At 39.0% G+C, this 16601-nt stretch overlaps 2 protein-coding genes across 8 annotated transcripts; one reads left to right on the forward strand and one right to left on the reverse strand.

The window, feature by feature from the left end:
* Positions 1 to 8: 8 nt before the first annotated feature.
* Positions 9 to 8205, reverse strand: rbm17 (RNA binding motif protein 17). Of its 5 annotated transcripts, none has more exons than XM_074698716.1 (13): positions 8050 to 8205; positions 7532 to 7675; positions 7324 to 7440; positions 6975 to 7141; positions 6587 to 6699; positions 6171 to 6221; positions 5606 to 5741; positions 4144 to 4295; positions 3745 to 3795; positions 1287 to 1363; positions 1026 to 1124; positions 866 to 938; positions 9 to 256 (listed from the first exon to the last, which is right to left on the reverse strand). In XM_074698716.1, exons 2-13 carry the CDS (start codon positions 7652 to 7654, stop codon positions 153 to 155), a joined length of 1263 nt encoding a protein of 420 aa, XP_074554817.1. In that variant the 5' UTR covers positions 7655 to 7675; positions 8050 to 8205; the 3' UTR covers positions 9 to 152. The 5 variants fall into 5 exon arrangements, with proteins under 5 accessions (XP_074554817.1, XP_074554814.1, XP_074554816.1 ...); XM_074698713.1 differs by having other exon boundaries at positions 1287 to 1366; XM_074698715.1 differs by having other exon boundaries at positions 1287 to 1366; positions 8065 to 8197.
* Positions 8206 to 8601: 396 nt separating this feature from the next.
* On the forward strand, positions 8602 to 16005 carry il15ra (interleukin 15 receptor subunit alpha). Of its 3 annotated transcripts, none has more exons than XM_074698520.1 (7): positions 8602 to 8806; positions 9419 to 9625; positions 10530 to 10583; positions 11653 to 11757; positions 13898 to 13993; positions 14284 to 14374; positions 14517 to 16005. In XM_074698520.1, exons 1-7 carry the CDS (start codon positions 8725 to 8727, stop codon positions 14596 to 14598), a joined length of 717 nt encoding a protein of 238 aa, XP_074554621.1. In that variant the 5' UTR covers positions 8602 to 8724; the 3' UTR covers positions 14599 to 16005. The 3 variants fall into 3 exon arrangements, with proteins under 3 accessions (XP_074554621.1, XP_074554620.1, XP_074554623.1); XM_074698519.1 differs by having other exon boundaries at positions 11650 to 11757; positions 14517 to 16004; XM_074698522.1 differs by lacking the exon at positions 11653 to 11757 and having other exon boundaries at positions 14517 to 16004.
* The last annotated feature ends 596 nt before the right edge of the window (positions 16006 to 16601 follow it).

Consider the following 16601-nt stretch of genomic DNA (forward strand, 5'->3'; position numbering starts at 1 on the left):
TTTACTGTTTTATTTTGTCTTGACATAAAGGTATCATGGGAAAAACAAGATTTCTCATCACTACGTACAGACAGTTCAATGCTCTTCAGGAAATATAAAAAAGTGAATTATATACAAGTGAGGAGATGAGATTGTGCTTAGAGGGTCTGGTGTTACACCTGCTCTCCCAGGTCTAAAACACGGAACTTGTCTAAGTTGTAGAAGCAGGCCTTGACAACTCGCCCACCAAAGTATCGCCCATTTAGATCCACCACAGCTGGAGAAGACAGAGAAAGAAAACAAAGGGTTAAAATTTGACTGTTCAAACAGCTTACTTCCCAATTTCTGCAGTGTTATGCATTATTTACCAGAACTTAACCCTGGATCACAGAATCTGCACTCCACTTTGAATGAATGGTTTACTGACAGGGTTGTCCATGTACCTGTGCTTGCTACACACTACAGGTTGTGTTCCCATTACCAGACAGCTAAAATACAGCTTTACCTCTTCCAGATCAAAATATTGCCAAACTGCAGCCTACTAGTGAGATACCATGTTTATATCTCACTAGTAGGACAGTGTTGCATTTGAGTTGAACTTGTTGGATTTTGGAAAGAAGTCTGAAATGGACAAAAATATCTTTAAATTTTAGAATTATCACACAAACTATGTTATCAGAACATGAACATTAAGATTCAGGAAATGAAAATTTACTTATTTTTCTGCCTGGCTACAGTGCTCTCTCTCACAGCTGTAATCCACACAGGTGTTAAACTTGTTTTCTTTGTTTCCCTCCTTAAATGCAATTTTTTTTTTCCTTTACAGATGTTAAACAATGGTGCAAACTTAAATCCAATAAGTCTATCAACTCTACATGCCACTGACCTTTGATCGCTGACTCCACCCTCTCAAACTCCAGAAATATCCGCACAGCTTCTTCGTCAGGCACCTCTGCAATCTGAGGATCACGTGTATGTTATTACTATTACTCCAAATCACTTTAAACTTCAGGAGCTTGTTCATGTGTGGCTTTTAGGCCTCTCACCTCAAAAATGACACATTTAACCACTTTGCCATATTTCTCACACTCTTCTTTTGTCTCTCCCTCCAGGTCTTCGTCCACCTCTCCTCTCCCAACCATGTTCTTCAAGACAGATAGAAAAAACTGAAGTAACTGTCTTGTGGGGATGGCAGATAATAGTATACATTGATTATTTCTTTAAAGTTTTATTGTTCCTGTGCTGTCATTTAAGCATTAGTATTTATGTGAGTGCATCTTTGGACACACAAATATGTACAAGCGTACCCTCAGCAGGACCACTTTAGTCGGGTTTTTGAGGATCTCTGTGAGTGGGTTGGCATCTGACTTCTTTGAAGAATCTGCTGCTTGGATGGAAACAGAGAAAAGGGTCACATTCTGCTGCTGAACTGAAAGTGTTTTACAAGAAGTTTAATTGTATTGTACGTGTGAAATTCAACAATAGAGCTAATCTTTTGCTGAAAAAGTCAGTGTGCTGTGTTAACTGACTTGAAACAGTATCAGATTTTCAACTGCTGTTATGACTTTAGCAGGCAAAGACACTTTTCAAACAGGTCACACAAGCACAATACCACAGTAAGAATAACTAAAAATTAGTACAAAGCTGGAGGTTAGCTGTTAGTTTATTAGAAAATGAACTAAACTCTTCTTGACTGGGACAATTTTTTCTGAACATTAACCTGGATTTCGATTGGCCAAAAGCAGTCATGCGTGCAGTTTATAAATACTAAGTCTGCCTTTCTGAAACTGAGCCCATAAACAAGCCCAAACATCTTGTTCTCCTTCTTCATCTGTAGTTCATGACACTTGCTCATTTTGCTGATGAGGTTACAGTTGATTATGCTGAAGCAGTGTTTCAATACTGAAGCCTCAGACTCGCCTCGCATCTGACTTGATTCAGTGACTCAGTTTTGGACATAAGCACTAATGGTACGGCCACACCGAAAGAGAATTTGCATCAAGATTACATACAAAGTCAATGCAAAGATGCATTTAGACTCTGATTCGCCCTAGACAGTGCATTTGGAGCGTCAGACGCCTCTATGCTTGAGTTGAAAATATTGAACTTTGGACGCGAATTCACATGAGGCTGTGCCGTTGCCGCCAATCAGCGATGACATTCCCCCACGATGTCATTGATTTGATGACCTTGGGGAGAAACCGCCACCTGCTCCGACTCCAACCCCACTGAATGATGGAGGAGAAAACAATCTGTGCGGTGTGTCATCATGCAGAGTTATACAATGTGTGTACTCTACAGAGACTGGAAAAAAAGGAGCAGGCTTGAGTGAAAGTCGCAGAGGAGACGGGTTTTGAAGGTAAGTTCTGTAAACATTTGTTCCCAGCTGGATTTGCCTGCACGGGCTATCACTGAGTCCGACTGTGTTTTTCTCAGTGGAGTTTTGAGCCTGATAGAGAGGAGGAAAGAGCGGGGCAGGGGCAGAGCCAGGGAAAAGATGGAAGTTCTCCACGGTCCTCTGTTTCCTCGACCCCTTCATTATCCCCAGGGAGACCTCCGGGAACATGGGTCAGGGACGAGGATGAGGTTGCAGGGAACAGCCAGGCAGGGCCAGTGGAGGTGGATTACCAGGGAGAGGCAGCAGGCATTGATTGTGATCTCCAAGGCTTTCACACACTCTCCTGTCATGTTTTTGAAACCACAGGTCATTGTTGCTCTTTGGGCTTTCTGTCTTTACATGAGCGGGCTCTCTACTCTGCCAGCACAGTGATGCGCGTCAGCCCCTCAGCTTGTCAAAATAGTCCAGCGCTTTTAAATTCCTGAATTCGCTTCTGGTGTGGCTGAGACATTAGACTTGTAATCAGACTGGAAGATTGACTGCATGAGGATTTGGACAATAGAGTGTGAATGCTGTGCATTGTACATGACAAAACGCTGTACTTTCATTGTTCATTTAAATCTCTCCAGACACACTGAGGAGCTTTTTCAGAATCTATGTTGATAAAAGAAATGTGTTTTCTACACACCCAAGGACCCCCTTCAGGTTCATACAGTCAACATTTTGGATTAAAACATCACTCCTTATGTCAATAATAATAACAATAAAACTGAGGACTAAATTGGTGAATGGATTCTTCTCCAGTGTCTCAGACTCAACTCAGAGTTAAACACCGAGGTGTCTAGACCCGACTGACTGAGGTTGAGTAATTCTAGGTTTGGCAATTCTACTTAAACACTCTAACTTTAATTAATAACAGAAGGCTTCTGTTAGTAAATTGGTGAAGTGACAGAGGCTTTGAGGAAAAGCTCAGTAGGATCCTCCTTTTTGTCAAGTTTTTACCATCAACACCTTCTGACAGACTTAGGGTCAGGAGGGGGTTAACTGGCGTGCTGCTGTACACAGGTGCTCCCCATTTCCAGATCCTGTGCTAAATTTCGCTTCACAACTCTAAACTCTAAGTCTGAATAATGTATCATCAGTCTTATAGCGAGCAGATAAAGTTAGAAAACAAGGAAGTGCATGCAAGCCCACATGACACATAGGGCAGCTGTTAGCGGTGGGGCATTCATTAAGAGACAAAATGTGATGAGTGGCATGATAGCACTGAGAAGAAACCATGCAAACTTTTCCTGCACAAAGCAGGACATTTTTTATACAGGAGATAAACACATGCGCAGATAAAACACATGCAAACACACACACACTCCTCTAATATCAAAGATAAACTTGATTAATGGAAGAGAGAAAACGATATGGAAGCCAACCTGCAGAGCCTCCGCCTGAAGCTTCAGCAGCACCTGATTGGCTGGACCCTGCTGCTCAGTCACACACAACACAAACACACAAACAATACAAACATTGGCAAAATGAAGAAGTACAAGTGTGCACACAGTCGCATTAAAACATGATACTGAGTCTACCTCATTACTTTGTTTGAAAGAGCAAAAACACATATGGAGAGCAAAGAGAGAAAGCAAAGCCCCTTTGTCACAAAAAGAGACAGAGACAACACAGAGAAGAACAGGGCGTGACCCGAGCAGGAAGCAAACATGCAGTATGACAGTAAAACATTGAGAGTACACAAGAGCACACAGGGACACACAAGATGTGGCATCAAGTTTATAACACTGGTCATGAGGGGAGCAGATTGACACACAACTTACATTTTTCTGCAGCATCACCTATGATGATTTTTCCTCCTCTCTTGCTGGTCTTCTCCACAGACAGCGCCGTGCTAAGACCCTGCTCATGCTTCCCCAGGCCCTGGCCTTCTTTAAAGCCATACTTCTGCATGATTTTATGTGCCACTGTGCCTCTGCAGGAGAAAATGTCACAGAGATATATGTTGCGGCACTAAAGCTGTTTTTCACGTTAGTCAAAAATATAAATTACTCTATAATATCTACATCCTATTCTACGGAAGCGTATTGCATTCACTTGAAGAAAAAAAACAACTCAAGTTTTTCAGAGTAATTTTTTCTTCGGTTTGTTTTTTGTGGTAATTAATTTTGTTTTCCTGATTAATATTTTTTTATTGGTTTGTTTTTTGTTATAATTTTTTCTGTTTTTATGAGTAATTTTTTTGTGGTAATTAATTTTGTTTTTCTGATTAATATTTTTTTATTGGTTAGTTTTTTGTTATAATTTTTTCTGTTACTATGAGTAATTTTTTTCCTCCTGTTTTAAGGAGTAATTTTTTTCCTGAAGTATCGAGCTACTTCGAAATCCTGCGAGAACCTCTAACCTGCTGTTATTCGTGGTATTTTTTCCTCCTGTTTTTAGGAGTAATTTTTTTTCCTGAAGCTTCTTCGAAATCCCGTGAGAACCTCCAAACTGCAGACGACTCCCGTGGATGTGTGGTGGCTCCTGTGTCCCGCATGGAGATCCTGTTCGGCATATATATATGCCTCATCCTTAACTTTCTACCGGCTTTCCAGAGTAGAAGCAATGCATTTTTTAATGCCACATCTTCGTCTATTCCTTAAGTATTACCATACATCCACGGGAGTGTCTGCAGGTTGGAGGTTCTCACGGGATTTCGAAGTAGCTCGATGCCTCCGGAAAAAAAAAATACTCCTAAAAACAGGAGTAAAAAATTACCACGAAAAACAGAAAAAAAATATAACAAAAAACAAACCAATAAAAAAATATTAATCAGAAAAACAAAATTAATTACCACAAAAAAACAAACCGAAGAATAAACTACTCTGAAAAACCGGAGTTGTTTTTTTTTCTTCAAGTGAATGCAATACGCTTCCGTACTATTTAACACACTGATACACTTAAGTTGTTTTGATTTGTAGTTTTTTGACAATAAACGGCTCATTTGCCTGAGAACACTCTTTTGTACGTTTCTTCCCCTTATCCTTGGACTCAAACTGGGTTGTTACACCATGTGTTCCTGGGGAGTGCTTGTGGACTGCCATTAAGTGGTTGTTTATAATTTGGCTTAATGTGCACTTGTGTTCATGCAATTAAGTCTAAGTCTTGGCTGGGGTTTCACGTTGATGACCTGCTATTATTTTCTCTTAGGTAAACACAGTTCAGTGAACCTTGACATAGATGAAAACTGAGTAAATTTAATCGGATAATAATGAAATCATTGACGATGTGTGTCCTACTCACCCCATATTAGCAAGAAAAGAGCTGGTTGGCCCGGGTGGGGACCGTGGTCGATCTGAATCTTCATACATTGGTGGGGGGATGGCAGCCTTTGAACCTCTGGCAGGGCGACCTTCATCTTCATAGGAGAATGAAGAGCCTGCAAACCCATTAACAGTTCATGTAAAGCTACAATGACAGTCTCATGATTAACTTAGTGGTCCTCTGCTGCAGGCTGACAGCTCCGAACAATTCACTATCAACATTAAGCATCAGAGGCTGCTGGTTTAACAGTAGGTATCAGGAAAAAAAATCACATGAAATTTAAAACAATCTAAAATTATTTATCTTAACTTTTAACCACCAAACTCCAAGGTTACTCTTCTCCATGTCGTTTAAAGGATAGTCTTAAAAAATGCTGTTTTCCCCTCCTTTACACTTACAGTTTTTCAGCAATTCTAATCAGAAGCAGAGAGATTGTTTTTCTTGCTGCAGTTAGTCTATATGTATTTCTGTTTTAGTCCCACAGTTTAACACATTCATCTTCCTCATCATTTCTCATGAACATCAAGAGAATCATGTGACTTACCATCCCTGTCAACAAGTGAGGAAGGAGGGGCAATAGCTGCTCCACCCATACCTGAAAGAGAGAAACAGAGGTGACTCAGTTTAAAACCAGAAGAGATTTTTCTCTAAAAGATTTGTCTGTTTATCTGCAACCTCCTATAGAGTTCCACATTCATCTGCTGAATGACTGAGATGCAAAATAAAATACTATTAAGTTTGCTTGGTGGCAGGAAACAACCTTTTCCCTATTACTGACCACAATTCTGGAGCATGAAAACAAGAATAAAATCTACCCTGATTGTCTGAATTTAATTCATTTTGGAGAACTGTTCAAGGTGACACAAGCAGAGCTTTTTATCACACATCATATCAGCTGTCAGTGGAAAAAAAGTCCTAGAATGGGAGAAATCTCTCTTTCTCCGCAGAATACAGACTCACTTCTTTTCCTACGCTCTTTCTCATACTCCTCATCCTCATCCGAGTCACCCTCAGCCGCAGGAAAACGAGAGAAACCACTTGGGGCTCCACCTTCGTGCCGGTCTTTCCTCTTCCTACAACACAACCAGTTTGAGATTTAACAGAAATTTTGGTGTCATGTAAATATTCAGTCAGTTATATGACGTTTTCTTAACATTATACAAAAAAATATTTTAAAACAAAAATATGTTAGTTTTATGAAGCATGGCAAAATGCTGTGGCTCTACAAGCAAGCTATGAAAGATGCATCAAAAGTATCCATCTCCCAAATATAAGTGAAAGTACATAACTTAGGGTTCTTGATCAATACATTTAACCTTCTTGAACACACACTCAAGCACCATCATACTTTTCTCTCTCCTCTATCTCCTTTTGTCGCTCCTGCTCCCTCTGTCGCTGTCGCTCTTCTCTGTGTCGCTTCACCACCTTCTCGTAGTCATTGGGGAACATGGGATCATACTCATCCGCCAAAGGGATGAGCACATCACCAGAGGAGAAGCCACTGGGCACTGCATCCTAAAGCAAAGACCAATACACAAGGAAATTCCAATGAATAAGTTGGACAGAGGTGGTATTTACACATGTAGCTTTATGGATATTAAACGAAAACAACTTTTTTTCCAGGCTGGTAAAAGGAGGCTCTAATAACACTTAAAAGACCACTGCTTAATAGTCCAAGTTCACTGATTATGCCACACCTTGAGTCCAGCTGCAGCATGTGGAGGAGTGTCTGAGATCTGTCTATCATCCACTGAGCCTCCTCTCTTTAGATCAATGACTGGGGCCAACACAGTGGTCTGCTTCATCCGCTGGGTCTAGGGAGGAAAAATAACACTTCATGAATATTTTCAAACTAGCTTTGCAGTCTGTACACACGTGCAGCAGAGCATGTTGTATGTAACTTACCTTCGCCTGGGTCAGCGCGGCTTTCTTCACTTTGAGCTGAGACTGCAGCAGTTTGAAGTTCTTGGACCAGCCTTCTGTTTTGGTGTCACTGGCACCAACACCAAGATCATCATACAGCGACATTGTCGTCCGTTGAAACCTTTTCTGCAGACAAATGGTCAAGCCTCTGGTGATTCATCTTCAATAACTGATTAACATCGTACTGGTGTTACTATAGGTAAACATAGCACTTGTGCCAAGCAGCTCATATGAAAAGATAAGCCAACTTCTCAACACTTGACGACTCGATGGAATGAAGTATCATAAGCTACATCTATGTGTTATAATATTAACACATAATATGATAAAATATTACATCACATTATGTTATTCTCTTCCCAAGGGGCTCAGCAACGGCGTGTTAAAGACTAATTAAGCTAACGTTTGCAAATGCTAGCAGAGCTACTTCACTAGCTGTCCACTCATACAAAGGTCATTCTCGGAAACCACGCACAGTATTTCTGCTTGTTTCAACTTACTGGGGTTAGAAATACCTTGACGTTTACGACATTAAAGGGACTTTCTCACGAAGAAAGGTTTGGTTGACCATAAACGGTGTGAGTTAGCTGGCTCCGTGCAGCACGAGTAGGCGGAAAAATAAACAACAAAACTGATGTGAAGCGCTACTCCGTGCACGCTTGCGCCATCTAGAGAGTGGATGACTTCTGTCAAGCAACGAAGGCAAATTTTGAGTGTTTTTATTAGGAAAGCTTATTTCTGGGAAAAAACACGACTGAATAACATCGAGTCGGTAGGTTAAACATTACGTACGGCAGTATGAAACTTAGAGGGAAAAGTTGCAGCTTTTAAATCCCTTTCTACTTACGGATACCGCTGTACTTAAAACACAACCCGGAAATGGTTGATCAGTCTTTTCAACAAACAGTTAAAATAACAAAAATCTAGTTCATTTACATGCACTCTATTCGCTTTATCTATGCTCAATTTAGTGCAATCCACGCTGTCTGACCTTCTACCGTTAGGTGGCGGTGTGGTCTTCAAATTGATTGCAGCTGATTTAATAAGAGAAAGTGAAAGCAGATTCATTTTGGAAGCTGAAAGCTGTTCAGTGAAGCTTTTAGGATGTTTTTTACGGGTCCCAGTCGTCCAAGTTCACTTGTCGTACGTGTTTTGGGTCAATACAGAGTTGTCAGATGGATCTTGGTTCTTCTTTATTGTACCTAGTTAGTTTTGTGGTTTTAAGTGCGATCGGGCCTGCGCGCGGTTCCGCTGTCGGTAAGTGCACAACAAAAACTCAATGTAATCAACAACTTTAAAATATTTTACTTTAACGTTTATTTTTAAGCTGTAGTTATTTGCAAACCCTAACCTAGCCCTCTTTTTCGGAGCATTGTTTAACAATTGATTAAAGTGCTGTCATTGTTGTTAGTTTTGCTTTCTCTTATTACCTTTCGACTATCTTTTTTTTTTTTTTTTAAATCAAATAAGACCTTCTTTTCTCATTCACTCTCGTGATTTAAACAATCAAGCGTCAATAATTTTTAGAACTTTCTTATTAGATTAATTATTCCCAAATAATTAAGTATATTATGCTATGTCAATAGATAATTTATAGATTAAATATGAACAGAGAACAGAAAACAAGGCCAACACTGCCACTGTCAATGTGTTACTAAGTTATCTAGACATACACTATGGATCAAACTGTAAACAGAATTTAAGGTCAGTGATCCCAGACCCCTTTAGAAGATAAGAAAATCACATTATTTTCCTTTTTTATTTTTTCAAAAAGTCTTATAAAACTACTTTCCAAAAAGGGAAGTAAAGAAATTAAAACAAACTTTTTGCTTATGCCATCTTATCCAACACTTTTTGTTCCTCTTTCAGACCAAATGAGTTGTCTGTGTCTTGAAATTCCTTTGAGACCTTTGACTGAACCATTACCTGGGACCTGTTTCCAGAAGAGCAGCAGATTTCGCTATAGATGTATAGAAGGTTATGTAAGGAAGGCTGGAACATCAGATCTCACCATTTGCAAGGAAACGGAAGGGTTTTCACATGGCAACTGGTCCACTCCCTCCCTTGTGTGCATACGTAAGATATATTTATTGTTGTATTCATCACTTTTAACAGATAAAGTAACACATATTTGTTGGACAACTTCTTTAAATCAGAGTTTTAGATGTGCTTGTGCAGTGATTCCTGAAAAGTAGCACCTCATGGTCCACAAATCTGGCCAAAGTACATAACAACAATATAACTCCACTTGTCAGTTCAAGTAATGGTTATATAAATCGACTCAGTGAGGGTCAGAGTAGAGTCCATGAAACCAAGATGGAACAAGGTTGAAGCTTAAGGTAAGGATGAGCCCCAATCAGGAAAACACATTTTTTCAACAGTTGACAGTCAGAAACCAGGAACAGGAAACAGCTGCATCACCTTTAGGATTAATAAAATACAATGTCTGTACCAAGCTAATGTATGTGGGTTTTTTCCTTCTCTCCTCCTTTTGTACATTCATGAAGAGTAAGTTGGTAAATCAACAGCCTGAGCCTTATTTGTTATTACAAGAAGCAATCTTATGTTTGCACTCTTAGTTGATCAGTCTGCATATTTTTTTGCACGTTATGTCAAATTTGCATGTTTAAGTGCATGCAACCCTTAGGTAATCCAACCTTCTGTGTACAAAAAAACATGTCTGATGAGGAGGTTCACACAGTGCCACACTGGGTGTTTATGGCGTCACCCATCTGTTTCTAATGCTGTATGTCTGGGTAGGTATGTGATTTTACTTACTTCCGGACCAAGCGTCAAACAGACCTTAACAGGATGTGCAAAACAAAGTTGTCAAGTGCAGAGAAAGCATGTGTGTATAATGGTTTGGTGAAAGTACTGACAGGACGTAGTAGCAGCTGTAGCTGCCAGGCAACGGTATATTACGTTAAGATAGCTATTGGATGACAAGAATCTGCTCAACTTCTTATTTGTTGTGTTTCAGCTGACCCAAGAAGAACCACAAAACAGCCACCAGTGCCAGACCCAACAGAGAAAAGTAAGTGTATCTATATGAGTGATAGTGTTAACCACAATATAAGTCCTATGATAGAACTGGGTTTCCATCACAAAGCAAAATGAGTATTGCTTTTACGCAGTTATCTTGAAGCTAAAACGACTGTTTGAAGTTTTCACCTAATGACAACAGAAACCAGCAAGTAGGATATCTTCCTGGATTCAACATTTGCAAATAAAACCATCAAACATTTGCAGTCTATATGAATAAGAGGGAATTGGTTATTTTTTTGTACATATTTGATGACGGTTTGTTTCTTCAGAGGTTCATGCTGATACTCCATGTGACTTCATATTCATCAGCACAACCTGTGGAGATAAAGATGAATATGCATTAAAATTAAGGGGCAAATACATACCTAAAGACTACTTAAAAGTTATAAGAACTTGTAATACCACTGAAACACTGTATACAGAGTTTTAAGAGGGGTTTAAGTACCTGTAAAAACAGTCAGATTAGAATTAATGATTAGAATGAAGGGTTGTAGTAATAGAAGCATTAACAGTAGCATTACTAAAGAGATTGGTTTTACTGAGGGTTTTGAAAGTGGACAGGTTCAGGCAATGTTGGACATATAGTAGTTAGACATTCCAGAGAGTGGGGCCAGTGACAGGGAAAGCTCTATCCCACCAGCTTCAGGACATACCAACTTATATTATATTATATTATAATATAATTATAGTGTATTTAGTAGTGACAATTACAAATGTTAAAGTGGCTAAATTCAAGTGTTACCAAAACATGCAAGTGCAGTTTTTATTTACATTCATCCAACCTTTAATGGAATAGTTGCAGATTTAGGAACATAATCGATTTTTCGTAGTTAGAGGAGTTCTTTCCGACTAGGCGCCACCGTAGCACTGATATTAACAAACTAACAACAACACAAACCTTTGCATGCTTGAGTTTTGTTTTCTTGAAATTATATAGCACACCATAAAAGATGAGTACTCTATCCATTTCATGTATCTTACTTGTTTTAATATTAGCAGTACGTTTAGCCCTGTTCTTGGCAGTGCTGGTGAAAATAAATGTCTCTTCCTATCAGCAGCCGCCACTCGCCTACAGATGACACAGAGTAGCGTGCCCTCAACTACAGTGACTGCAGAATCAAACAACACAGATCCCACCTCCTTCATGTCAGATCAGTCACATGGTAAATATTTAGCAGTCACACATACTATGCTTGCCTCTGATGTGTAACAGCTTAGATGATTTTAGTACCTCAGCACCAACAAAATCTGAGCCAGTCTATGTATTAACCTTTCCATGTCAGTACTTGGATGTGTGCACATTTTGTTGTTATAAATACAACCCAATGAAGCAAACTTATTGAGCATCTTTAAGGCTATTTGAAGTAATTAACATAGGGCATTAAATCATTACGAGATTGAAGTTCAAATTTAGTTAAAATGACAATAAGAACAGAAAAGCAAGAAGGGTATAAGAATTTAGAGAAATTTGATAAAGTGTAGTATCAGTAAAATGCAGATGTAAACAGTGTATCTTTTTTTTCCTTACCTCAGTTTGTTGGAACATATGGACATAAACAAAAGAGGCCCAAGATCAATGCCTTGGGGAACTCCCCAGGTCATTGTTGTCTAAGTGGTCAGTGCAAATAAGCACTTAATGTACAAAGCACTGTGTCACAAGTCATCTATGTGGGAACGTGCAGTCAACTATATCAAGTGGAGCACTGCATAGTTTCATGACCTAGACTGAAACTCTGGTTCTTTCTGTCTGATAAATCATTTAGATGTAATTTAAAACCTTGAGCTCTCAGCGTGCAGAGATGTCATTTTGACCTGACATGCTAAAACAGAAGTTGGATTCTGAGGACTGAAAAAGGGAATCCCATTTTTCCCCAGACTATTTCAGGAGGGAGGAGTGAACTCCATTGTACATAAACTCAGCGGTTTTGTTCCTTAAAAAATAGGGACTAGGCCTTGCAATCTAAAATGAAGTCCAATAACAGACTCAGAGGATGTAAAAAGTGTGTTTTAATGCTAAACTTTTATTTTGAATTTTCTGACAAGTCAGGACTTATTGATTTGTTTGCTGTTTCAAAGGCCCTTTTTATAATGTTCAGGTCAAACACAAGATTTCAGAATCAGAATCAGAATACTTTATTGATCCCCGAGGGGGAAATTCCATTTCACAGTGATTTTCAAACTTTTAAGAGTCAGGTAGTACATATTTTTTTCAAACATGTTGTTAACATTATGCTTTTCTCTGTAGGCTGCATTTTTGGTTTGATTTAGAAATTGCAGGAATAAATGCCAAATTATTATTCAAGTTGGTGATAAAAGCCTATAATTGGGAAAAGTTAAAAACTATGCACCTTTTTTAAACATTGTTGATTGAAGATAAAATTTCTCCAACTGTATCCAAACATCAACAAAAATAACATTTTTCCTAACAGTTGTATACATATTTAAACTTTTAATACCTTTGAAAGATTTTGTCAAGTTGGTGCAGCATGACCCCCAAAATCCAACCAGATGCCCACCCATCTGGTTCATCTACGGCTGCCCTAGGTTCTTCCTTGTATATAGTTTTGGAGAAGTCCAATTTTGTGTATTGTGTAGCCGATTAAAGTCATTTTTCATGATGCATTTTCTTCAATGGAGGTCTTGTCTTTGCCTCCTGGACCTTTCCCCCGTGTCTCAATGTCTTACATCTAGGAGATGTATTTATAGAGCCCCACAGCCTCAAAAATGGCTGCACCATTGGCTGAGGGCCTTTCAACAACCTTTTGTTTGATTCAGTTCTCAAGCTTTTTCTAGTCAAGGCTTTCTCCCATCCTGACTCATTTGATAGTATCTTGTCATGGTTTGGTGGTCACTCTGCTCTACTTTGGCTGTATCATTGGTAGATTCCCCCTTTCTCAGACTCTTGACAAGTTGAACTTTTTCCTCTTTGGTCAGGCCACTTGCAAAATAATGTGGCACACTTTTATAGATGTGGTCTGTGTTAAAAGATATTAAAAAGCTTTGTAGATGAAGAAAAAAAGGCTTTGTCAAAGCACAAGGTCTTAAATACATCATGCTAAACACCATTTTTTCAAATTTAGAAGAAAAGATCACTTGTATATGGCAGGCAGTGTCAATAGAAACTGGTCTCATCTGGGTTCCCTTCCAGGGTTTAGCTCTGAATGTGGTAGTTGTAAATTAAATACAACTTCAAATCTGCACTGCGATCAAAAGACTATATCATTTCAACAATTTTTTTTCCCTACTGGTCCTGTATTGTAAATAACCGACCTTGTTTCCTCTGTTTTCTTTCTTCTGGGACAGCAACTGAAACTGAAAGTGCAAATGACACAAAAACATTAACCCCATCTACCGCAAGTCCCTCAGACAACAGCACAGCTGATCCTCTCATGTGGGACGGTAAGTTTTATCACTGTAATTTTCCTCTTTCACACTGCATGTGCTTCTCAGAATAATATACCCTGGAGTTTACATAATTGAGTGAAAAATGAAATCTTCATTAACCCTCTCCCTTACACTGACATTTATTCTGGCCAAATTATGAAGAGATTGGATTTTTCACCCCTTTACTCCTATCAAGGTCATAAATATACTATGGGAAATTTTGTGCAACAGAAAAGTGTTTTCCCCTTGGGATCAAAAATGTATTTCTGATTCTGATGTTATATACATCTGTTCCTTGTTAACAGAACAGAGCAGTGGGACTGCAGCGTGGGTAACCTGTGCTGCATTGGCAATTGTCTGTGCTGCAATAGGGATAAGCTTTTGGTGTTACAAGAGGTAAGCTAGAAAAAATCATGATTGTAGCAGAAGATATAAAAAAATGGATTAAGAAATGACACCAATGGAGTTATGTTACACCACACTTATGTGTTCTGCTTTCAGTTTTCTATTCACAAAGTCATTTTTATTTCTTTTTTAGGAGGTCAAAAAGGAATATCCCATTACCCACAGCAGAAGAAATGACCCATATGAATCCAACTCAGCCTGGGCTGGTGATATAGTGTTTGTTTAGTATGAGCTGTTGTTACAGAGAGGAACAACAGTTCATAGGTTTACCTCTATGCTGTGAAGAACAGGCGATGTCCTACACACAGGATGGTGACAGCGACTGATGTTGACTAAAGATCCAACTGATGTTCTGTGAAGACTTTTAGGAAACGTGTTGGTGAGCTTGATATGACATTCTCTGAGATTTGATGACTCTTCTTTGAGGATTACTTCTTGGACATTTTACAAAACAAAAAGGAAAAGCTGGGATAAAGAGAAGATGACACCTGAGGAGGGAAAAAGTAGGAATCAAGCCAGTCTTTAGGTAGATAAGGGCTTGGCTTGAGACTCTTGCACTGTGTGTAATAAACTTTAATGTTTTGACAATAGACTGTATATACAGTGGACAGCGTGGCTCCTCCATTTATCATTGTACGGTTTTGAAGCCAAATTCCTCCGTCACAGGCACCGCCATTGTAGCAGTTGTACAGCCAGAGTCTGCGCAGTAGAGACTGTGAGGGATTCTGGGAGATTCTGAGTGAAGCCGGGTGACAAAAATAATAATCTTTGTTTTTCTTTCAAGAGTCGCTTCCTGATTCTACCTCCCAACATATTTTACAATCCCCAAAAAATACGCAGGAACGGCAGCTGTCAATCATCGTTAAACATGACGGAAAACCTCGTTTTTAACCTCTTACAGCTACTGAAAATGAAACTTTTCCGAAAAAAGAGGACTTGAATACAAGGCAGCCAAATGATATCTTCAAATCACCACAACAATAGGACGTGAGAAACATTTCTACGAGGTGTACTCATTTTTTAAAGTTTGACCACAGCCCATCTGGAATGACTGGAGAACTGCATTTTTTGACTTGTACTGCAGCCGGCCACCAGAGGGAGCAGTTTTCCAGGCGACCTCACTTCGTGCTAAGCAAGATGACCTCCATCTTTTTTTACAGTGTGCTGGAACAGGAGTGAGCCTTTGTTTAGCAACTGTGTCTTTTAAAAAAAAATTTAAAAAAAGGAGGATTTTGTCAGCTTGGATGTTAAAGGGAAGCTGAATGGTACTACACGCGTCATGAAAAACAAAGCAAAAAGTAGTTTAGCTCAATGACCCATTTCTTCTGCATAGCTTTTGCAATCTTGCGACCAACAGTACAATTGCAATTTAAACTTGACTTTGCATCCCCCGTGGCCTGAATTGGAAAAATGAAGATGTTTTTAACAGTTTCCAACCAATGAAATTGAATTTGTTTCTCCCCTCTACAATCAAACCATCCAACAGCATTATAGGCATTAAAGGTTTGAGTATACCTTTAAGAATGTGCCCAGTATTTTTAGTTTCTGTATCGTTGCTTTTAGTTTCCTTAGTGATTTTAACTTGATGTTTTTTAATTCTTTGTACTAAAGCTTAATTATTGTTCTGGACTATTAAAAACATGTGAACGATCATCACTTCAGCTGTGTGGGATATGTTCCTGCAATACATGCAGTTATCCTTGGATCTCAGGGTTCCTCTTGTGTTTTATTCTCCTGCCAACCACATGTCAACAGGTCAGGTATTCTCTTTTTTCTTTACACTATCTCCTCTGTTATGTGTGCTCATGTTTGGCTCAGCAATGTTTGCTGGGGTTTCATTTCACATGTAATTTTGCCCTGGAAGTAGGAAGACCAATGCATTTGTCACCACTTTTGTGTGTTAAGCCTTGTCCTAAAAGTGGTCACTTCACCCACACACAGAAATATGAGCTTTGTTAAACAAACAGCCAACTCCCCCTAAAAAAAAAAATTGATTCCCAGCTCCCAAGTTTCAGTTGAACTGTCCCTTTGGGGTCTGGCAGACATACAGTACAGCTGGTTTTCACTTTTCTCTCCCATACATATCATAAATATAAATGAATACGACGAGTAGAAGAGAATAACAACAACAAATAGATTTACGTGAAATGAATTACAATAAAATTGAAGTACAGTTGAAATTACATAGAACAGAGTCTATAAAAGTGAGTTTACAAAA

This window comes from Halichoeres trimaculatus, unplaced genomic scaffold (assembly GCF_033239565.1).
Source record: "Halichoeres trimaculatus isolate MK-OKI-2021-1 unplaced genomic scaffold, fHalTri1.1 fHalTri1_scaffold_21, whole genome shotgun sequence".
NCBI lineage: Eukaryota > Metazoa > Chordata > Actinopteri > Labriformes > Labridae > Halichoeres > Halichoeres trimaculatus.